General features: G+C 39.8%; 2 protein-coding genes across 3 annotated transcripts in view; one reads left to right on the top strand and one right to left on the bottom strand.

Annotated features, from left to right (window-relative positions):
* LOC117543180 (cysteine-rich venom protein) overlaps positions 1 to 1,837 on the bottom strand; it is a 6,699-nt gene extending 4,862 nt beyond the window's left edge. Inside the window, exons 1-2 of the mRNA XM_034211287.1 lie at positions 1,778 to 1,837; positions 154 to 157 (exon numbers count right to left, since the gene is read on the bottom strand). Of these exons, the coding sequence (XP_034067178.1) occupies positions 154 to 157; positions 1,778 to 1,837 (64 nt within the window). The remainder of the gene's footprint in view (positions 1 to 153; positions 158 to 1,777) is intronic.
* An 8,730-nt stretch (positions 1,838 to 10,567) lies between these two features.
* The window catches only part of LOC117543245 (raftlin-like), a 100,937-nt gene continuing 91,905 nt past the window's right edge, over positions 10,568 to 19,599 (top strand). For both annotated transcript variants that reach the window (XM_034211391.1, XM_034211392.1), the window contains exon 1: positions 10,568 to 11,107. The gene's annotated coding sequence lies outside the window, so the exon portion shown is untranslated. The remainder of the gene's footprint in view (positions 11,108 to 19,599) is intronic.

The following is a 19,599-nucleotide window of genomic DNA, read 5'->3' on the forward strand; positions in this document are numbered from 1 at the left end:
ACATGAAATGTCCTCCAATTCTGGAATGACCCATAGAGGGTTTTACCAAATCCTATAATCATAATGTGAGACTTATTGGCATGGTATCAGAGTTTAAACTGGAAATTGAAATGGCTCTTTAAACATGCCTGATGATGTTTACATTGTGCTTACCTTGCTGTGGACCGACCACGGTGCAGAAAGGTTCATTTGGAAAGGGAAGAAAAGGAGATGAAGAGAGGATAAAGTCAAATCATTTTACTTCTTAGAAGTATGTGAATCACAATTTAAATTAACTTAATTGTTGAATGTTTTGTATTAACTTCATTAAAACTTTGCTTTACTTAAACTTAAAGCTTCAACCGCAACTTTTAATAAAAGTAAATGTTTCATATTTGAAGAAACTGTCTCTATATCCTGTGCATGATCAGATAATCAGTTAACAAATATCATGTTTCTCTTTCCCCTGTGCTGCTTATGAGATTTGCACTGCAGCGAATACAAACCAATCAGAGCCATGGAGTTTGTAGTGCAGTGTCAATCATCATTTATTAACTCTAATCAAACTTTCAAACAGCAGAGCTGATCAAATATAAACCAATATTCGGTCACGGCCCGTCCACACAGCAGCGTTAAAAAATCTTCCAACGCTTCTGCCCATTCACTTTGAATGGGGTGACGTCACTTTTAGCTGAACTGCATTTTGGGAAGCGACGCGGAACGTTGCTGGCGTTGCTCGCTTCAAAAGTTGAGCAATGTTCAACTTTTGACGCCTCGGCAGAAGCGTCAGCCAATCGAATCATATGCCAGTACAAGCTCTAGCCAATCAAACCGCTGCTTGTGTGTCAGGGGCGGGAGATTCATGTGATTGGTTGTTGGTCGAGTGTCAGACACGCCCGCCAGCAAGCGTCAACGCACGCCGCCGTGTGGACGGGCCACTTTGAATGGGGTGACGTCACGTTGCCTCACTTTTCGCCGAACTGCATTGTGGTAAGCAAAGCGAAGATTTCCAGGATTTAAAAGTTGAGCAATGTTCAACTTTTGAAGCTGAGGTGGAAGCGTCAGCCAATCAAATCCCGTTTATGCAAATCTGACAGTACAAGCGCTAGCCAATCAAACCGCGTGCAAGCTGGGAGTGACATACCGCAGTTCATTTTCTATATTCCTAAAAATGGAGGAGAAATTAGTTATTGCGGTAGCAAATCACCCGGTTCTTTATGACCAGTCCCTATTAACTTACCGGGATGCAAACCGGAGGAACCAGGCATGGAGGGAGGTGGCAGAGACAGTGGGTGAAACTGGTAGGTTTTCGCCTGTTTGGGGATTTTATATCCAGTTTACTTCGTTTTAACTTTGCTATTGCTTTGTATGTCGGGGGCGGGAGATTCATGTGATTGGTTGGTCGCGTTGCTTGCAAAAAATCCCCAAGCTTCAGATACGCCCACCTCCAAGATTTTTTTAACGCGGTTGTGTGGACGTACCGTCACTGGTCACCTATTTCTCTCCTCAACTGATTTCAGAAACATATATAGGCCTAGGCATACCATTTAGGTGTAAAAAAAAGAATTTTCCTTCAGCGGGGTAGTGCCTTTTTTTTTGCTTTTCAAAAGTTTGGCAGGGTCACAAACTTTGGTAGTCTTAAAGTAATGTTTTATTAATATGTTCATGTAAAACCTTATTCTGTTAAGTACACCACAATGCACAATATCTGTGTCTAAAATGTACTTAAGTCATACAAAATAAAACTACTCTATAATGTATAACAATGCTCTATAATACTCATACTTATAACATTTACCACATTGCAGGCAGAGTTCACTTGCTGCACGGTCAAGATGCAAATCAGGAAAGCAAACATTTTCCTGTAAAAAATAAAGCTTTAGTAAGACAAAGTAAGATTGCAGTAAAATACTTCCTGTCACATTTTTACGACATGACACATTTCTCCAGTTAAAAAATAACGTATATTTATAATATAAAAATAAAAAGAACAAACACAAGGTTTACATGATGATGTGTAAATGACAGGTTCCCCCCCTTTATTGCTTGGTATTTTTTCCCAAATAAATCAATTTGTATCTTCAAAAGTTAAAAAGAAATGCTGAACGATATGTTAAGGAACTTTCGAAGTGTGAGGCTTACCTGGTCCTGGGTCTTCATGAAGTTGAGGTGAGTATGCACTTTCCTCTCCCTCCTTTTATAGACCCAGTCTTAGATAAAGCACATTCCCCTCCAGCTGCTAATGATGCAGGATTACCAGGGCTTTACACAATTGATGCTGGACAAAAACAAGTCTTTCACGCAGGACTGAAGAGGGTTTTTCTTTAAACTAGTGCAACACACAGAATAAATAAGGAATTGTTTATCCCAAGGGTGTAGTGCAGTGGTTCAAGTTTACACTGCATAGAATGGAAAAGTGCATGAGGTAAAGGTAAATAAAAGAAAAGGAACATTTGTAGATTACAAAACATAGATCTGTGTGTTCCTGTATGTAAATGGATTAAAGTCATACAGCTCATGTGGGCTAAAGACGCACCCATTATTTGCTTTGGCACAAAATGCAGCATATCAGAAAGATATAAGACCGACTACTGACTAAACATAATTAATCATTTTAATTGAGGACGTTTTAAACATACAAACAACATATATATTAAAGGTGGGGTAGGTAAGTTTGAGAAACCGGCTCGAGATACACTTTTTGTTATATTCCATGGAATGCTCTTAACATCCCGATAGCAATGAATATCTTAAGTGCTTTGACAACAAATCCATAACAAAATGTAATCTGTGGAAGCCGTAATACTGTAAAAAGCACGACCAATCATCTAAAATATAACTGGATGGCCTACCTGCCTGTCAGCCTTCCATCTGTGCACAAACTTATCTCGTGCCCTCATTGGTCATGTGTGTGTTGGAGGAGGGGCTCTGTAAGGAAGTGGCAGATTTGTTCCGGCTGTGTATTTTCAAATTCTAGCGCACTCGATGTCACGATCTGTCTGTGTTGTGTTGTGTTTTGTCTTTTTCTGTCTTTGGTTTCATGTTTTAATTTGAAAAGTCTTCACCCCCTGTCTTGCCTGTCGCTTTCTGTCTGTTTTCCCTCCTACCTGATTACCCGATTGTGTTCACCTGGTGCCCCTGTGTTTTCTCCTCCCTCCTCACCTGTGTCTTGTTTGTGTGATTAGTCTTGTGTGTATTTACTGTAAGTTCTGGTTTTTCTGTCTGTCATTGTTGGTTCATTGTTTGTCGTTGACTGTGTTCACGAGGTAGTGTTCCGTTTGTTCCTTAAAACCTTGAAATAAAGGTATTTTTTCTGTTTATTCTGCATTTGGGTCCTGCCTGCTTCACTCACCCTAACTGGTTTCTCCAAAATTACCTACCCCACCTTTAAAACACTATCTAAACTGAAAAAAACTCAAATTATGTCAATGTCAATAATGCTGCTTAGTATTATCTAGAAGGAGATTTATAAAGTAACATTGAGGGAAAAAAGATTTTCATATGTGATAACCAATATGGGTTATAAAAACTTAAAGGGGACCTATCATGCAAAATGCACTTTTTGATGTCTTTTATGTGTCCCCGGTGTGTCAGGGAACTCACGCAGCGTCAGAAAATAAAACCCTTTCTCTTTTCCTCCTTACCCAAATCTTTTAAAAACAGGGGTACAACGAGCGGACACAGATTTGTGAATAACAGCAAAGAATAACAAATTGGAAGGAAAAAAAGATTTTAAAAAATACAGATTTCAGTATTCTGAGGCTCTGAGCCCCATTTCTTTTTCTCACAGACGACAAAAAAAGTCCGACATTATACGATTTAAAATAAAAACAATAATCGTGGCTTGATATTGAGTAAGAACATGTTTTTATGAACCCCACAGCTTCCGGTCTTCCAAGACCCGAACGGACAAAAAGACGTGCTGCAGGCACGAAACATACTACCAATAGAAATACATTGTTTTTAAAATCGTTCTGTGTGACACGAAAAAAAATGGGGAAATCGTGTTGGTGAACACGAATCAATAGATTAAATGTCGTGACTATAATACGAAATGCCGTGAGACTGGGTTGCATAGTTAGGCCTTGGTAGGCCAGGCTCACTTTATGCTGCGTTTCCATTACAGTTTAGTAGCTGGGGCAGTAACTATAGTAACGCAGTGTAGGTGGAGCCATGACGTCATCTTCAATGCGAACCACAGAAAACCAACATCAGCCGTTAGCTGTTAGCACTCAAGCTCACAGCTCCTCATATCTGTTCAGAAACTAGACAAAAGTTAAACAAGTACAAACCACAGACTGTCTGTGTCATGGCGAATACAGTCGCTGGTTTATTTATGTCTGTATAAGCCATTGTTGTGAGTGTGGACGGTCGGAGCATATATAACGTTAGCTTAGCCAATCTCCATTCAGAAAACACGCATTTTAAAAAGTTTTTCGCCTGCCGTCTGTCTGCAGACTTGTCAAAGAATTAATTCATGGTTTTTACTAACCGGTATCAGTATGTTGTTACTTCGGCGTCATTTTTTAAACGTGTATTACAATTAATTAACGGTAAAATATGTTCATTTTGATGTAGTTGTAGCCCCCTTGCCAGCGATTCTCTCACTAGTTTAGCATATTCAGCCCAGTTGTTGGCCCGGAAAGAACCTGGATTTTGGAGAGCCAGAAAAACTGTGAAACAGTACCCGTTAGCCGGTACTACCCCTAGTGGAAACGCAACCAAAATGGGCCGGGTTTGGCACGGCACGCTTAAACCGCGCTGTAGTGGAAATGCGCCATAACAGGGCTGCAAAAGAGGGGTATGAGCAGTATGAGGCATGGCTACAATGGGTGATCTGTTTGGTATTTCAAGCTAAAAACTTCACAGACATGTTTTGTATAGGTATGGCCCAACAATATATTTCCCCAATATCGCATAATAGGTCCACTTTAAATAACATCCAAAGAAATAAAGACTTAACTGCAGGCCACACGATATCATTAACACTAGGACAGCAAAGAGCACTGATTATATTAAAAACAATATCTCACAGATGATCTGTTTTGAATTAAGCGGATAATACTGCACTGGAAGAATACAATAAAGAGATTGTTTATCATGTGCATTTCAATTACAGTCATACATAACTGCATGGCAACAGGCAGAAAGATAGACACTGCCAATTCTCGAGACAAATTGCAAACATGGCTTAAAATGAAGATATTTGATAAAGCTACAGTGTTTGAGAAGTGAGCTCCACATAAGCTTTAAACTAACATTACAATAGAAAATGCAAACCACAGTAATTTGTCCTCAAGTGTCAACAGTGTCAAATGTCTGCAGTGATCAATGTCATGGGTGCAGTGCTTCATGTACCACTGGGACTGTATACATTTGGATATGTTTTTCCTTGAACTATAACTCTTCACATAGGGTCAGAATAAAGGCAGACCATTTGAAGTAATAGCCGTCATTATAGAGCAGAATGCTAGACAACCCTGAGTGCAGTTACAGGCGGACACCCCACGCTGAACACTGACAGCCTAATGTACGTGGCTCTGTGGAAATTATGCGAGAAAGGTTGAAGTCTTTTGTTGGACATATGTTCTTGTTTGCCCCTGTAGCTTTCCTCAGATCAGAGGATAAAAGAAAAAAACTTCTGAATGCATGCCCACTGACAAAAAGTCCATACATCCGTCTGGTTCTATTTAAAAGCATTTGAATAGTAGAATAAGTACATTGATACATTCGCACTGAAATTAGAAAGTGACTTTTGTAGCTTTATTCTTTCATTATAAGTATGTAAGGGAACCTTTATATTACTAACACACAAGACGTCGCATTTCAGCACCGAAAGCTTTTGAGCTTTCTTCGATGTTCCATCATTCAGGCATTTTGGGCAATAAGTATAAATATTTGTCATTTTGAATTAATACTGTTAGTGTCACCTAATCACTATCTGATTGTTGGTTTATTCAAAAGGACCAGACATTACAAAATAATACCATGCAGTAAATGCACTAGAGTTAGCCAAAAGCATATCTATTTTGTCTGTAGTCCCTAGACACAATTTACAAATTATTCATGTAAACTCAAAAGGTATTGCAATATGATAAACTATATAAGGATGCAAATCAATTATAAAACAGGGACTTTAAGATAATGTGCCGTACAGGACAATATAATCTGGTTCTAACTCCAATAGAAGTACATTTACTTCTGAGTGGAATATTTACACTGCACAGGATCTATGGAACAATAAAACAAAGCCACAAAGGAAGACATATTCACGCCATTTAAAGACTTGCTTTCCAATCTGAAACACTGGGGGGCACTGTCACATCTCTAGTCACCAAGAAGACATCTGTGATCTTTGTATAACACTTTGAATACAAATACGCTGTGATTGAAAAATGTAAAAAATGTCTACAGCAGAACCAGGAGCCTCATTTAGGATGTGCTTTGTTCCAATCACAATTCCGTCCAATCAGCTGTCTTTCTGCGGCCTCAGACACTCATGAAAGACTGATGGTTCAACAAACACAGCTTTCACAAACACTATGCATGGTTTACCATCTTTATAATTGTCTCAAATTATTTGTCCCATCTCAGTTTCCCACAGTTCTCCATTGGGACATTTGGCAGCGTGCGCTTTGTGGCTGTAGGGTCAAGTGTCCACCAAGTCACAAAACATTAAAAACACCCAATTTGGTCATAAACAAAAAACGTGATGAAGTGTAACATTTGAAGATGACATCACGTAAATGTCATTTCCCAACATTTGCATGTGTTATACAATTTGGCATGTTTTTATAGCTACTGGCATATTGGCAATTACACTGTGGGTGATCATTAGTGTCATTCAGGCCTCAGCTCCAGGACGGCTTCAGCATCTGTTTAATCTCGCTCTGTTTAAAGGGATGGAAAAGCAGTCAAGCAATCTGTCAATGTAACCAGTTTCTCTTCCTTCTATTCTTTAATACTGACCCTGAGGTCTCTCCACGGGTGTTTAAAACATATGATTTGCCAGAACGACCCTTTTTCCCTTCCTGCACTGAACCTTTTTCATGTGAAGGGGATCTAATGCTAAAATATGCCCTTCCAAAATCTGATGGACATTTCCCAGATCTAGATACATGTGGGCAGTTTCCACTTATGCTTCCAGGAAGGGGGATTAAAGCTTAATGGGGCTCCTGATGTGACAGCAAACAGAATTAGGAAATCTCCATCTTTAAAGAGACCTATCATTAAATTGGGGCCTGGAGATTCCAAAGTAACATCTGAGCGACACAATGAGGGCTCTCCTTGAAAAATCAGCTACAACCCTGGCAAATGAGCAAGTGAATCCCCCATCAGGCGATAAATGACTTTAAGAAGAGCCCAATGTCATGAGCACATTGTGTGAAAGACTAGTAATTCTAATCACAGTATGTGAGGCTCTTCATCAGTAATTATGGCAAACTCGTGAAAAGGCAAGCCCCCCTTTGTCTCTCTTGTTATTCAGCCGCATTATTCAGATGTATTGTTTCGTAAACAAAACTGTTTCCCAATAGTTACCAAGGCTAAAAGAGTCACCATTGTAAAAGATGCTCATTCAGCACCTTTAACTTTAAATGATATCAAAAACATCTTTATATTTTTCGTCTTTGTAAAGAAATGTCTAAAAAGAAACTGCACCATGATAAGATTCAAATTGGATGTGATGCATTCAGTACTCACGTTAAGGTAGAACTTGAAATTTGTTCAATTAAGTACTGTGAGATAAACCAGCAATAATCTCCGCTATGCTCGCTAGCTGGTGTCTAAGTCTAATAGTCAGAAACGTGCTGCTTGTCAGGTAGTGTACGTTGGATTTAACAGGCCTTTTCTGCTGAAAACGGCTGCCTTCATGTGGCTTCAAACCAAAACAAAACAAACTAAACCAATACAATGACCTGAAAGACACTAAAACGCTTTATATAATGGAATCCAGATGTGGGTTATCATTCTCATTACAAGCCATCCCTTTTCGATGCATGTAGTCTTGTGTTGATTGATTGTAGCCAGGGCCGTTTCTTCCCCGTGGCCACTAGGGGGCCCCCAAGCTGAAAGTATTTTTTAGTCTGAAGAAAGAGGCATATTTTTTCCGGTTGTGTACTTTCAAATTCTAGCGCACTCGAGCTGGTTTCTCCATTCTTACCTACCCTACCTTTAACTCTTTTTAGGGTGCATCTATATGTTTTATTTATTTCAAAGTGTGCCCATTTTAATAATATTTTGTTTTCCTTCAAATGTGCAGAGGACTCCCCAAGTGCTGTGTTTAATTTATTTTAAAGTAGGCCTGTGTATTATTTTAAATTCTCCTTATAAGAGTTCTTTGTTTCTTATTAGAGGTTAACAGTTTTATATCATGTAATAAATAGCCTAATAAATGCAAAAAAACTGTAGTTTTTGTCTGATATAACAATAAAAAACTATGAAATATGTTTTGCGGCTCCAGACAAAAAAAATGTTGGGAAAAAGGAGCAAAATGGCTCTTTTGGTCAAAAAAGTTGCAGACCCCTGACATAGGTACACATGCACTTGGCAAATGAATAATAATAATAATAATATATGCATAATTGCATATAAACATTGTGAACACTTATTTTCAAGTGACTTTTTTTACATTCATATGTTCACGCTGTGGTTTGGAACTGCTTTTGAATGTTATTAGGCATTTTGTTATGGAAAATGTTGTGCATAATCAGTACTGTTTTAAGCTGTACTATCTCAACACATTTGAATAGATTGAGTTTTTTTAGATATGGGAGTTGTGTGTTCATATCATGGTTCATATTTACCAACACCACAGACTATTCGTAATACTTATTTTTGGGATGTTATTATTTTTTGTAGATTTGTTGAGTACGTGTTCCCCCATATTGCTGCCCTATTTCGGAGCAGTAGTAAAGGTAGGGGAGAAATAGAGTTAGAGTTATAAAGAGTATATTTTCTTCAAGAATGTTCTTAGTATGATACAAAATACCTATTGTCTTTGACAGTTTAGTCTGTACATAATTTATATGGTGCTTCCAATTGAGTTTTTCGTCAACAAGCAGTCCTAAAAATGTACATGCACCAACTTTTTCTATCTCGGTATTGCAAATCCGTATAATGCAGTCATTTCTACTCTCAGACTTTGTATTGAATAACATGTAATTTGTTTTGGCCACATTAAGGGATAATGTATTAACTGCAAACTAGTTACATAGTATTTCTAATTCTGCATTCACAATTTTAACAAGTTCGCCAAGATTATGATGGGAGCAGATAATTCAAAGTTCAGGTTCAGCCTCAATATATTTGGGGAGAATTAAAATGAGCCGTCTTTATTTGTAGACAGTCAAGCCCCCTCCTGTGAGTGTTCGGTGAAGCATTATATGCTTACAAATCCAATGTAGGATATAAACACGACTAAACTGCAATGATAGCAAAGCTGTGGCTTGGGTTTTTGGGGTAATAAAGTCCAAATCATCGTTGGGCTGACAGCTGAGAAAATGCTGCATCTCTTGCATTTATTGACAGAGGAGCCTTATTGTTTACCTTTTTAATATAATTTTTTGTAATTTTCAATTGCTTGGTTTTCGTGAAATTAGCCTGTTTTCCTATTAAAGTGTAACAGATTGATGCATCTCCACAGATCATCTTAAAGGCTTCGGAATCCCCCCCATTGTAGTTAAAAAACTGTCAAAACTAGGGCCCCCAAACAGCATCTTGCATAGGGCCCCCAAAAAGCTAGAAACGGCCCCGATTGTAGCTGTAGAAAGGCTGATAAATATTTAATCAAAACAGTCATTGAATTCTGTACAACGCAGTCAGCACTAAAGGCCAAACCTGGGTCAAACCATACAGTCATTTACTGTGTCCATCAATAGATTTTAAGCATTGCAGAGAGTTAATGACAGAGACGGAAACTGTATCCTGATGTCAGCAGTGAGGCAGATTTGTGTTTGCCTCAAGCGATGATGCTCTGTAAGGACATGGATCAGCTGTTGTTGTCCCTTAAGTAGCAGTAGTTGTTGTTGTATAGGAAATCACAGTTTATGTAACAGAAGGGTGGTGTTTCACCAGAGTGGTCGTCCCTCGTACAAATTGGCTTAAATAATAAATACAGAGCCATAGGGGGTCCTGACCTGGACATTTAAAATATGTATTACCACTACAGAGCAGTGAAGTACTGAGGATTACACACACAAACACACATCTGTAACCCTTTACTCTTTTTTTTAGTCAAACTCATCACCAGCCCTGAAAAACTGCATTCACAAAGCGTGTGTGTGTGTGTGTGTGTGTGTGTGTGTGTGTGTGTGTGTTTGTGTGTGTGTGTGTGTATTGACTATATGGCACAGCATTCTTCTGCTTTCCGTCTACTTCTCTCCATCTCTCTTTCTCAAACAAACTATTGATTCGTATTTCTGTCTGCCCCATCTTTCTTTAAGTCCTTCACTCCCTAAACAACACCCGTCACCCTTCCTCCCCCTCCTTCTACCTCCTCTCTCTAACTCTGGTATTTCCCAGCGAAAGCCCCCTCCTCACCTCCCCTCTTTTCTACCCCCTCCTCTCCTCAGATGGATTCTTCAGTCAGCCGAGTGGAACTGGTGCGGCTGCTGGAGAGATAGGCAGAGAGGCTGTGCTGAACAGACGCTGGGTCAGAGCGCTCAGTTGCTTCAGACAATCACAGGGGAGCGAGAGAAAGACACAGGAAAAGAGCAAGACCACATAGAAAGATAGATTTAAAAGAGAGAAAAGGGAGGGAGACAGGGGAGGGAGGTAAATATGTGACAGGATGCGGTTTCCCTGAGCTTGCAGAACATCGGTACACAGGCATACTTTGGGCATGACCTAAACACACCAAGCTTACAAGTGTGTTTTAGCTCTGTTTGCTGGCGAAAGAAGCAAACCGCTGGAACCGCTGCTGCTGTGCCTGTAGACGCTCTGGTTTGTCTGCTCTGTGCTGGAGGATTGTGTTTCCTTTAAGCCATTCAGCTCCACAGCAGTCAGCTCATCTGACAGGATCTGAACCATTCCTGCCACCAAGTAGAATGCGTTTCTCTGCTGGAAGCTCTGCTCAAGTTGCTGCCTTCATTTCCAAGCAGTGAACTTTTCAACCAGATTTGTGAAACAGGTAAGTTTGCTTCCTGTTTGTCAGAGCCTACAACATGTGTATGAATTTGAACTTGGGGACAGATGTTTGACTGAACGCTCACCTGATTCTCTGGACAGCAGCCACTGTAAACTTGTGCTGCATGTTGGCAATTGCTTACCACAGAGATTTGATTAATTAGAAGATGCCGCAAGCCACAAGTTTGGCTTCTGAGCCGTGAGTTAGACTACAAGCCCTTAATCCACTGCTGCTACTTCACACACACACACACACACACACACACACACACACACACACACACACACACACACACACACACACACACACACACACACACACACACACACACACACACACACACACACACACACACACACACACACACACACACACACACACACACACAGGCTATTCATCATGCACATCAATAGGTCTGCTTGTTTTTAAGTCACATGCATGATGGATGGTACAGAGCGGGGCAGAGAATGCCAAAAATGTCTACCTGGATCCAATCAAAGACCCTGACAGTGTTTCAAGATGTGTCCGGCTTACAGTATCACACCACTCCCACTGGTGAGGAGAGAGCAAGGGGAGTGTGTGTTTTGTGAGCTACTGTATTGTTCTGTACAGTAATGAAGGGTAAACGTATGGGGTTTCCTGTCTGTGTTTTCTTGTGTACAGCATGTGTGCTATATCCTTGTCTGTCTGTAGTGGATGTGTACATGCTGAGAATATTTGCTCCGGTCCATGAGTTCACCAAAGCATGCGTGCATTAACGAGAGAAGGAGGTTTAAAGGGAAAACAAGTTGAGCGATGGCAGGAGGTGAAGGAAGGGCGGGGGAATGTCAGGGAGGAAGAAGACTAGGGCATGAGAAAGAGGAAAAGCCAGGGGAAGAGGGTAGAAAAACGTGTGTGTGTGTGTGAGAAAGAGAAAAAGTGAGTGAGTGAGCTCAGTCTGACTGAACTGCTGTTAATTAGTTCCAGCTGGTGAGCTCTGGAGCGTCGGGCTGCGATAACTCTGCTGTGTTGTTGGGTCAGGAGTTGCCTCTGTTTCAGTTTGTCTGCTGTCTAAAACACACACACACACACACACACACACACACACACACACACACACACACACACACACACACCCACACACACACACACACACACACACACAGAAACATTACAAAAGGTTACCTAAAGGGCAAACAGCATATGGGCAGCAACACAAACACTGATACATAATTTGCACAAACTCCCGCACACACAAAGAAAAGCATAACATTTACAAAAAAAGAAACACAACACATGTTTCTGGCTCACAAACATGTAAGACAAAAAGGCACCAACAGATGTAAAACCCACCCACAAAACATGCATTACATTTCATTTTCATTTCATATACAAAATGCAAATAAAAACACAACCACACAGTTAAAGTGTATAAGTCACTGGCAAAAGCCCACTGTTAACAAATTGCTAAGGGCAAAAGATCCTTGTGCTGTATGTCAAGCATATCAAAGGGTAAATGTGTGAATATGTGTAACATGGAATTAACACATGCATAACCACACGTGAGCTTGCATACATGTTGAATTTTTGCGTGACATGAGCGTGCACACACACACACACACACACAAACACACACACACACACACACACACACATATAGAACACACACATGAAAACCCTTAACCCCAAATGGCTGTATCCTACACTGGCTGCTGGAAATGTGGAAGCGATTGTGGTTTGGCCTCGCTACGCTCCAAAGTCACATCGTAAAGGGAATCATAACACAGGGCAAAGGGTGAAGAAATCTTAAAGGGCAAATTCACCCAGATTACACAAAAAGCCATTTTCTCAATTACCTCAAGTCCTATGTTGCCTTTGAGATAGTTGGGTTTATTTGCTCTGGTTTGAGATATTGTTATTGGAGATATATACTGGCAACCAAATTCAATAGAGGTTAATGGAATGTTACTTTCATCAGTCACCCTCAGAAAAGGCCTGCTAGGCATAGTGACCAACATCCATTTATAATAAGTTATTAACCTTTACAACAGTAGTCCTAGTGTGCTAAAAGCTTTTACGTTATGGTTTATTAACAATGAGAAGGGAAAATGACTTGATAATGTTTGGTGGGAAGCTCGTGTCCCTCTATTTAGGATGTACTAGCATTTACAGAGATATTACAGTGATTTACTACTGGGCTTGTAATACAGTAGGTTGGGAGGGTCTACAACAGACCTGAAGCAACAGGGAAAACTATCTTTACTTTTAGTCTCTCGGATGGTTTGAGCTCTAAAATCACTGCTACCTTCATTCCCCATAATGCAACTCAATGGCACTTGGGTCTTTCTGACTCATCAACAAATTCATTCAAGCCACAGACATCCGGTTTCTTAACAATTTTTTTTTTCAGACTGAGTAATCTCTATGACGATTAAACTAAACGTTATTTCTACTCCTTTACTGGAGATTCTTAATAATAAAACACATGACCCCAAAACGTATAGCTAATTGTGAATACAGTATGGAGTGTTTTATTTTTTTCAGTATGATGTCTCCAAAAATGTATGTGAACAGCCTGACTCATTTTCTATCCGATTTCCTTTTTTTGCGGTTTATCTTTTTTCCGAGCCTGTGTTGATTTTCCTTCGCTCCAGTCTTTTAGCAAACATGTATTTTAATCAACTTATGTTTGCTATCTGATCTGGTCCCAGAGAATCCCCCTGTGAGGTGTGAAATTTGATTAAGGTAATTGGCATGAGTCGGATGGTGTAAACCATAATGTGTACTCTTCACTGAGTATGTATGTGCCCAAAGACAGGCACACAAAATACCAATACATTTTAGGGTGCATCTAATTGAAAGGTAGTTATTTTTAAACCATCTTAATCTCATTCTACTCTCATTTGGTTCAGCGCCTGTTGGATGCCGGAAAAACATTTCCATATGCTTCACATTTGGGACATGATTAAATATAAACAAATGGAGGATTTGATTCTAAAATAACTTGCCTTAAGGGGACTTAAGTTAAGGAGACTTTTCCTTTGTACAAAAAGTACAGACATTAGGTTATGACAATATATATTTATTACGTTGAAAGGGATATCTGTATTTAAGAGATGTACAGGGCTTAACTCCAAGTTCTTTATATTGTTGGATGCATTTTAAATAAAACTGGCATCATTTCATTTTGATTCGGCTTCATTATTGGCAGTAATATCAACTGTGGGCAGTAAATATGGCTGAATGAGACACTTTGTAGATAATGGTGTGAGTTTTGCAGTTCTCACGACAGGATATCACCATGAGTCCAGCCTCCGCTGAAAGTCTCACATCTTTTCCCTATATAATTCTCAGTTAAAGGCGCAAAGTTTATTTCCCCTCACTCCCGTGCTAGGTGACAGTGATCATGCTTTCAAAAATACTTACTAATTCAATCCTCTTGCAATGCCCTACAACTGAGACGGCATATTAGGATAAATCTTCCTGGCAAGACAGAAAACAAAAGGGCCAATATTCAGCCAGTTGTGTTTAAAGAAAATTAAAAGAAAACATCCCCCTTGATATTTCTATAAGGCAAATTGACTCCTGTTGTAATGGGTGGTCAAGAAAATTGCAGCAGTATTGATTTGGTAATGTTCAACACGGACATATCGATAGGCTGTCTGAAAACCTAAGAACTTGGCTTCGGCTGGCTTTAACAAAAAATTACCAGCCTGGAGCAAGTTCACAGAAAGCAATGAGTCACTCTCAGAAACTCTCTTGATAACCCTCAGTGTTTTAAAGAACAATTACAAAAAGGATTTCTTTCTTGCTTTCCTACAATGTTTTTATTTGTGTTTCTTTGGCTGCAGTTTGAAAACATCCAACACCATCGTTGTGAAGGTCGGGGTTGAGATCATGTTTTGCTTCTCACTTGTGAGAACTGTACAAATCCTAGCTTGGATAGATTTTGCATAACAAATCAGACTGTTGACAGTCAAAGACATGCAGAGAGGAGAGGAGGTAAACAGGATGATACGAATGTTTGCTCCTGCACACGAAGGAGGAGAAAAGGGATGCAAGTCCTGGTGATTAGGAGGGGTGTGATCTTATGAAAGGAGGAAACTGACAATGAAAGAGGGAGACGTCGAGAAAGATTGGTGCCTATTATTCTCCCCAGAAAGGAATAGTCATAGAGGGGTTGGTTCCCATGGCAATAGCTATTTCGATGTGTGTATGTGTGTGTAGGGACTGTACCCGGGCCTTGAGACTACATGGAGACGAGGCTGGCCGAGGCCATAGCGAACCGGAGCCACCCGGAGCCTTGAAACGGCGGAGAATCTCAGACAGACATTATTGCTTACTCTCCTGTTCTCTCTGCCTCACACATCACAACCTCATCTTCCATTTTTTTCCGCCTGTATGCTTTGCACCTATGTATCGTCCTTGGTCATTCAAAGCAACAACAAAAAAATTCAGCGAGTTGAAAAAGCAATTCCACCTTTGGCTCCCATGACCTCCTTGTTGGCAGCATGCATGATGGTTTAAATGTGCGGATGTCTCCCAAAACAAATGTTAAGCTTTTCTGTGGCATCTTCAATGTTTCAGGGCCTCTCACATAATAATTGATTCACTCATATTAATTAAAGCTTTGTGTCATAAATGTTGCTCCAGAAAATTATTAATTGAAAATATTGATCAGTGTGCAATGATGTAAAAACGTAACTTAAGAACTTTAAAAAATACTTGCTTAGTGCATAGCATTATAGTGGTGCACTTACTCTTTATACGTTACAGAAATCTTTAAAACAATGATGCTACAGTCTCCCATGCTTGTTTATTACCTGACCTTCTATTGGGGGTGTATTGTTCTCAAATGGAGACTTAAAGGAATACTCGTCTAAGATTAGATATACTTTATTGATAAGGGGAAATGTTTTCACCACAGCAGCACGTTAAAACAAGGCATTGCACATAATGTGAATACAAAAAGAGTAGAAAATACAAATAAAATGTTCCCCATTCATTCTCTGCATATTATAAGGAAAAAGGGTACCACTTTACAATAAGACTACCCTTATAAAGGATTCATAAAGGATTCATAAAGGGTTTATAATTAGGTTGTAAACACTTTATTAATCATTAAGAACCATTTATAAACCAGTTCTAACATAGTTTTCATACATCAACACAGGCTCACTATTTGGCAAGATGACTAAGCCTTATATTGGCTACCTAGTTTACTTCGTCTTCTTCATCAGCCAACATCCTTGGTATTTGTTGTTCACTGAGTTGATTCCCCCCTTCCATCTTGATGTTTCTTGGCATCTCGTTATGACCATTTATTTATGAGTTACTAACATTTATAACTGCCAAAAGGGAGCCTTATTATAAAGTGTAAAACACATTCCCATGTATTAATGAGTTACTACCTTTTCTAATAAGGCTTAGCAGTACAGATAAATGTGGGCTCACTATTTGGCAAGCAACCGGTCACAGTTGCCCTGTTTATCTCATGTCTTATAAACGCTTATTAATGATTTATAAAGTGTTCACAACCTAATTAATAAATGAATTACAAACTATTCATAAACCCTTTATAAGGATAGTCTTATTGTAAAGTGGTACCGGAAAAAGTTTGTAGTTTTCCCCGTAGTGGAAGACTGATAGACATAGTCAGCACTCATTCATACATGCTGAAGATTTCAACAGTGACCCAGTTTCATTGGGAAAATCTGCCTAAAACGCATTGTCATTATGTTTTTGAGGGGGAACACATTTTCTCCTGAATTATATAACTATATTACATAGGCTTTTAAGGGCATTGTATCTTAACAACAGTTTGAATAAAAAGCCATTGTAAAGGACACACAGTATACAATTTATATACCTACACCCTGTAGGTCCCTCTCTTTAAACGACTGGGTTATCACTAAAGGTTACAGCATTAACATCCTGCCTAAGTGTCCTTTGTTTCTCGCTCTCTCTTGGGTCCCTCTTTTTTCCATCCTCTCTGTCCTGTTAGACGAGGATTCAAGTTGGTAAGGACTGAGGGGAGGACAAAGGGAACAGTGGGGGATTTCCAATATTTCTGAGTGTTAGCAAAGGATATTTGGAACAGTCATCACGCTACTGTTTATGTCGGCTGTGTCTCCAGTGACCTTTCCTCAAAATAGGTGTTTTTTGCTTATTACAGGAAACAACTCATGTGAGCATTTGTTGATCTGTAAGCTACACGTGATGAGGTTGATAAGCATGTTGATGGCTATGTGTATCACCAGTGCAGATATTGCCCCCAATAGACAATAAAGTAAAAATACTTGTCTGTGTGTTTTGCGTGTATCCTTGTCATACTTAGTAGCTATCAAATGAAAAGTTAGTGAAACGTAGCATCCATATATCTGTACTTTTTATACATAATATATTATATGACATACATGATCAATTATTTTTGGGTGAGCTGGTTGAAGAATAAAAGGTTCAGTGAAGTGAAAGGTCCATATAGTGATAGCTGATGAAGTCCATTTGACGTTTTTAAACAGTTCTCACTTGGTTTATAAAAAAGCCTGATGGAACAAAGAAGGTCCCTTCAGTCTAAATTAAACGTAGCTTTGAGAGCCATCGACTTTATTCCTCAAAATAAACTATAGAGTGATATTGAACCAGCAGTATCCACCACCAAGTGCAGCCTTGCTAGCACACCACTTTACATGTCAGATTAAAAAGATCAAAAGTCAGAAAAAGAGGACGAGGGAGATAAAGCGTGAGAGAGGAAGAGAACAGGCTTAAAAGGGAGACTACATGGAGAAGAACACAAGAACACAGTGTCCTAATTAATGTCCTCCTCCATTAATCCACTCTGAAGCTTCCCATGATGCTTGGTTTGATCTCAGCAATGTTGCTATCACAGCCTTTTAACATGGCCTTGTAATATGGGGGAGATCTCAGTCAGACAGCATTACAATCATTCAGTGCAGTTGCTCCTTTTTGTTGATGCTGTAATGTCTGTATGTGCAAACATCGGGTGGGGTTTTGCAAATGATCTTCTTCATAAATGGTACATTTTCTCAATCAAATGACTATATGACGTGAAGGTTATCGATTGTAGTGTAGTCTGTAGAACTACATGGCTTAAAAACCCCCACTGTGAGCCGAAACTAGGGGCCTAAAACATTAACACCGCTTTCATTAAGTCGTTTTTGGCAGCAGCTGGGGACTGTTTCCAGTAAAAAAGCTCAGATAAATCCACTACACGCTAACTTACCTAGACAAAACCAAGTCCCTCAGGAGCTGATGGAGACCAAAACAGAGCTAAAAGGTAAAGTCAGGTTCACATTTGTTAGGTGGCGTCGCGAGCAAAACAGCTCCAGATTATTTGAAATGTTGTTCAATGTCCTTTAGAGATGTAAATGACATAACAAGTTTGCAAAAGCAACTTTTTAAGGTCAAAATATGGCCTGTATTTGTGATTTGCAGCTTTTAGAAGCGCTTTTCTGCCCGTGATTGGTCAAAAATCCATTGTTCAAGCTTTGATGTGTTACATTTCCTGAAAAGCTAACAGACATTGACCTCAGTGATCAAACAGCAAAGAAATCTGATCCTTGAACGGACAAATCGTTGTTGACTGACAGATAGAACATATGGAATGGAAAGACAAGCCCCTCCCTTCTGTTGCTGTTCACATTCAGCAAAAAACAAAGTGCTGTGGGATGTTTTGGTTGCAAAGGCCAAAGCTAAGTGCATCCCGGCTACAACAAAGCATTTGAACGTCAATCTCGGCTCAAAAGGAGAGAATCCTATCGAATAAAACCTCTTATCAAATAAAAAACTCAAAATACCATTAGCTAGAGACAAAAGATAGAACAAAACGTTAGGGAGATCGTTGCTAATTCAGCAGAAGGGAAATCAATGGTTCTCTTCCTGTTTTTGTTTTTTTCTGGAGCTACCCAGAGTCTGTCTACCCTGTCAATGATCCCTGACTCCCTGCCTGTCAATCTCCAAAAGAAAAGGGTGTAGAGGAGGTGAGGCAGGGCGTTGTGGGGGCTTCCGCTGCCCAGAGCTCCTTCCTCAAAGGAGAGGTGCTGAGGCAAGAAACAGTGACTGAAAAAATCATAAACACCTCACATTTCCTCTGTCAGTTTAGGTCTAAAAATACTCCGGTTCGCCTTCGCCTCACATCTCCTCCTTCCTGGTCTCAAGGAGCTATGCAAATACCCAACCATTTTTTTCCTCATCCAGTTTTTTTTCTTTCCATACCCCCTCCCTCGTAGCCCCTGAATGCTATTGTTCTGACTACCTCCTCTCTAGCTCTTGCAGATTACATGACAGAGCCTCGTCTCCCCTTGTGTTGTTTCTACTCTCTCCAGGGTAAGGGGAGGAATGATAAAAGCTCAAATAGACTGTAGGCAACAGTGGGAAACCAAGACTTCAAGCTTTTTTCTTGCCCTGTTTTCTTTGATGGTAGAGCCATTTGTGATGCTGCGCGATGAACTGCAGGGGGGTACTGAAAAGCTTTTAGGGACTTTGAATATGCCAGC

Source organism: Gymnodraco acuticeps, unplaced genomic scaffold, assembly GCF_902827175.1.
Source record: "Gymnodraco acuticeps unplaced genomic scaffold, fGymAcu1.1, whole genome shotgun sequence".
Taxonomy (NCBI): Eukaryota; Metazoa; Chordata; class Actinopteri; order Perciformes; family Bathydraconidae; genus Gymnodraco; species Gymnodraco acuticeps.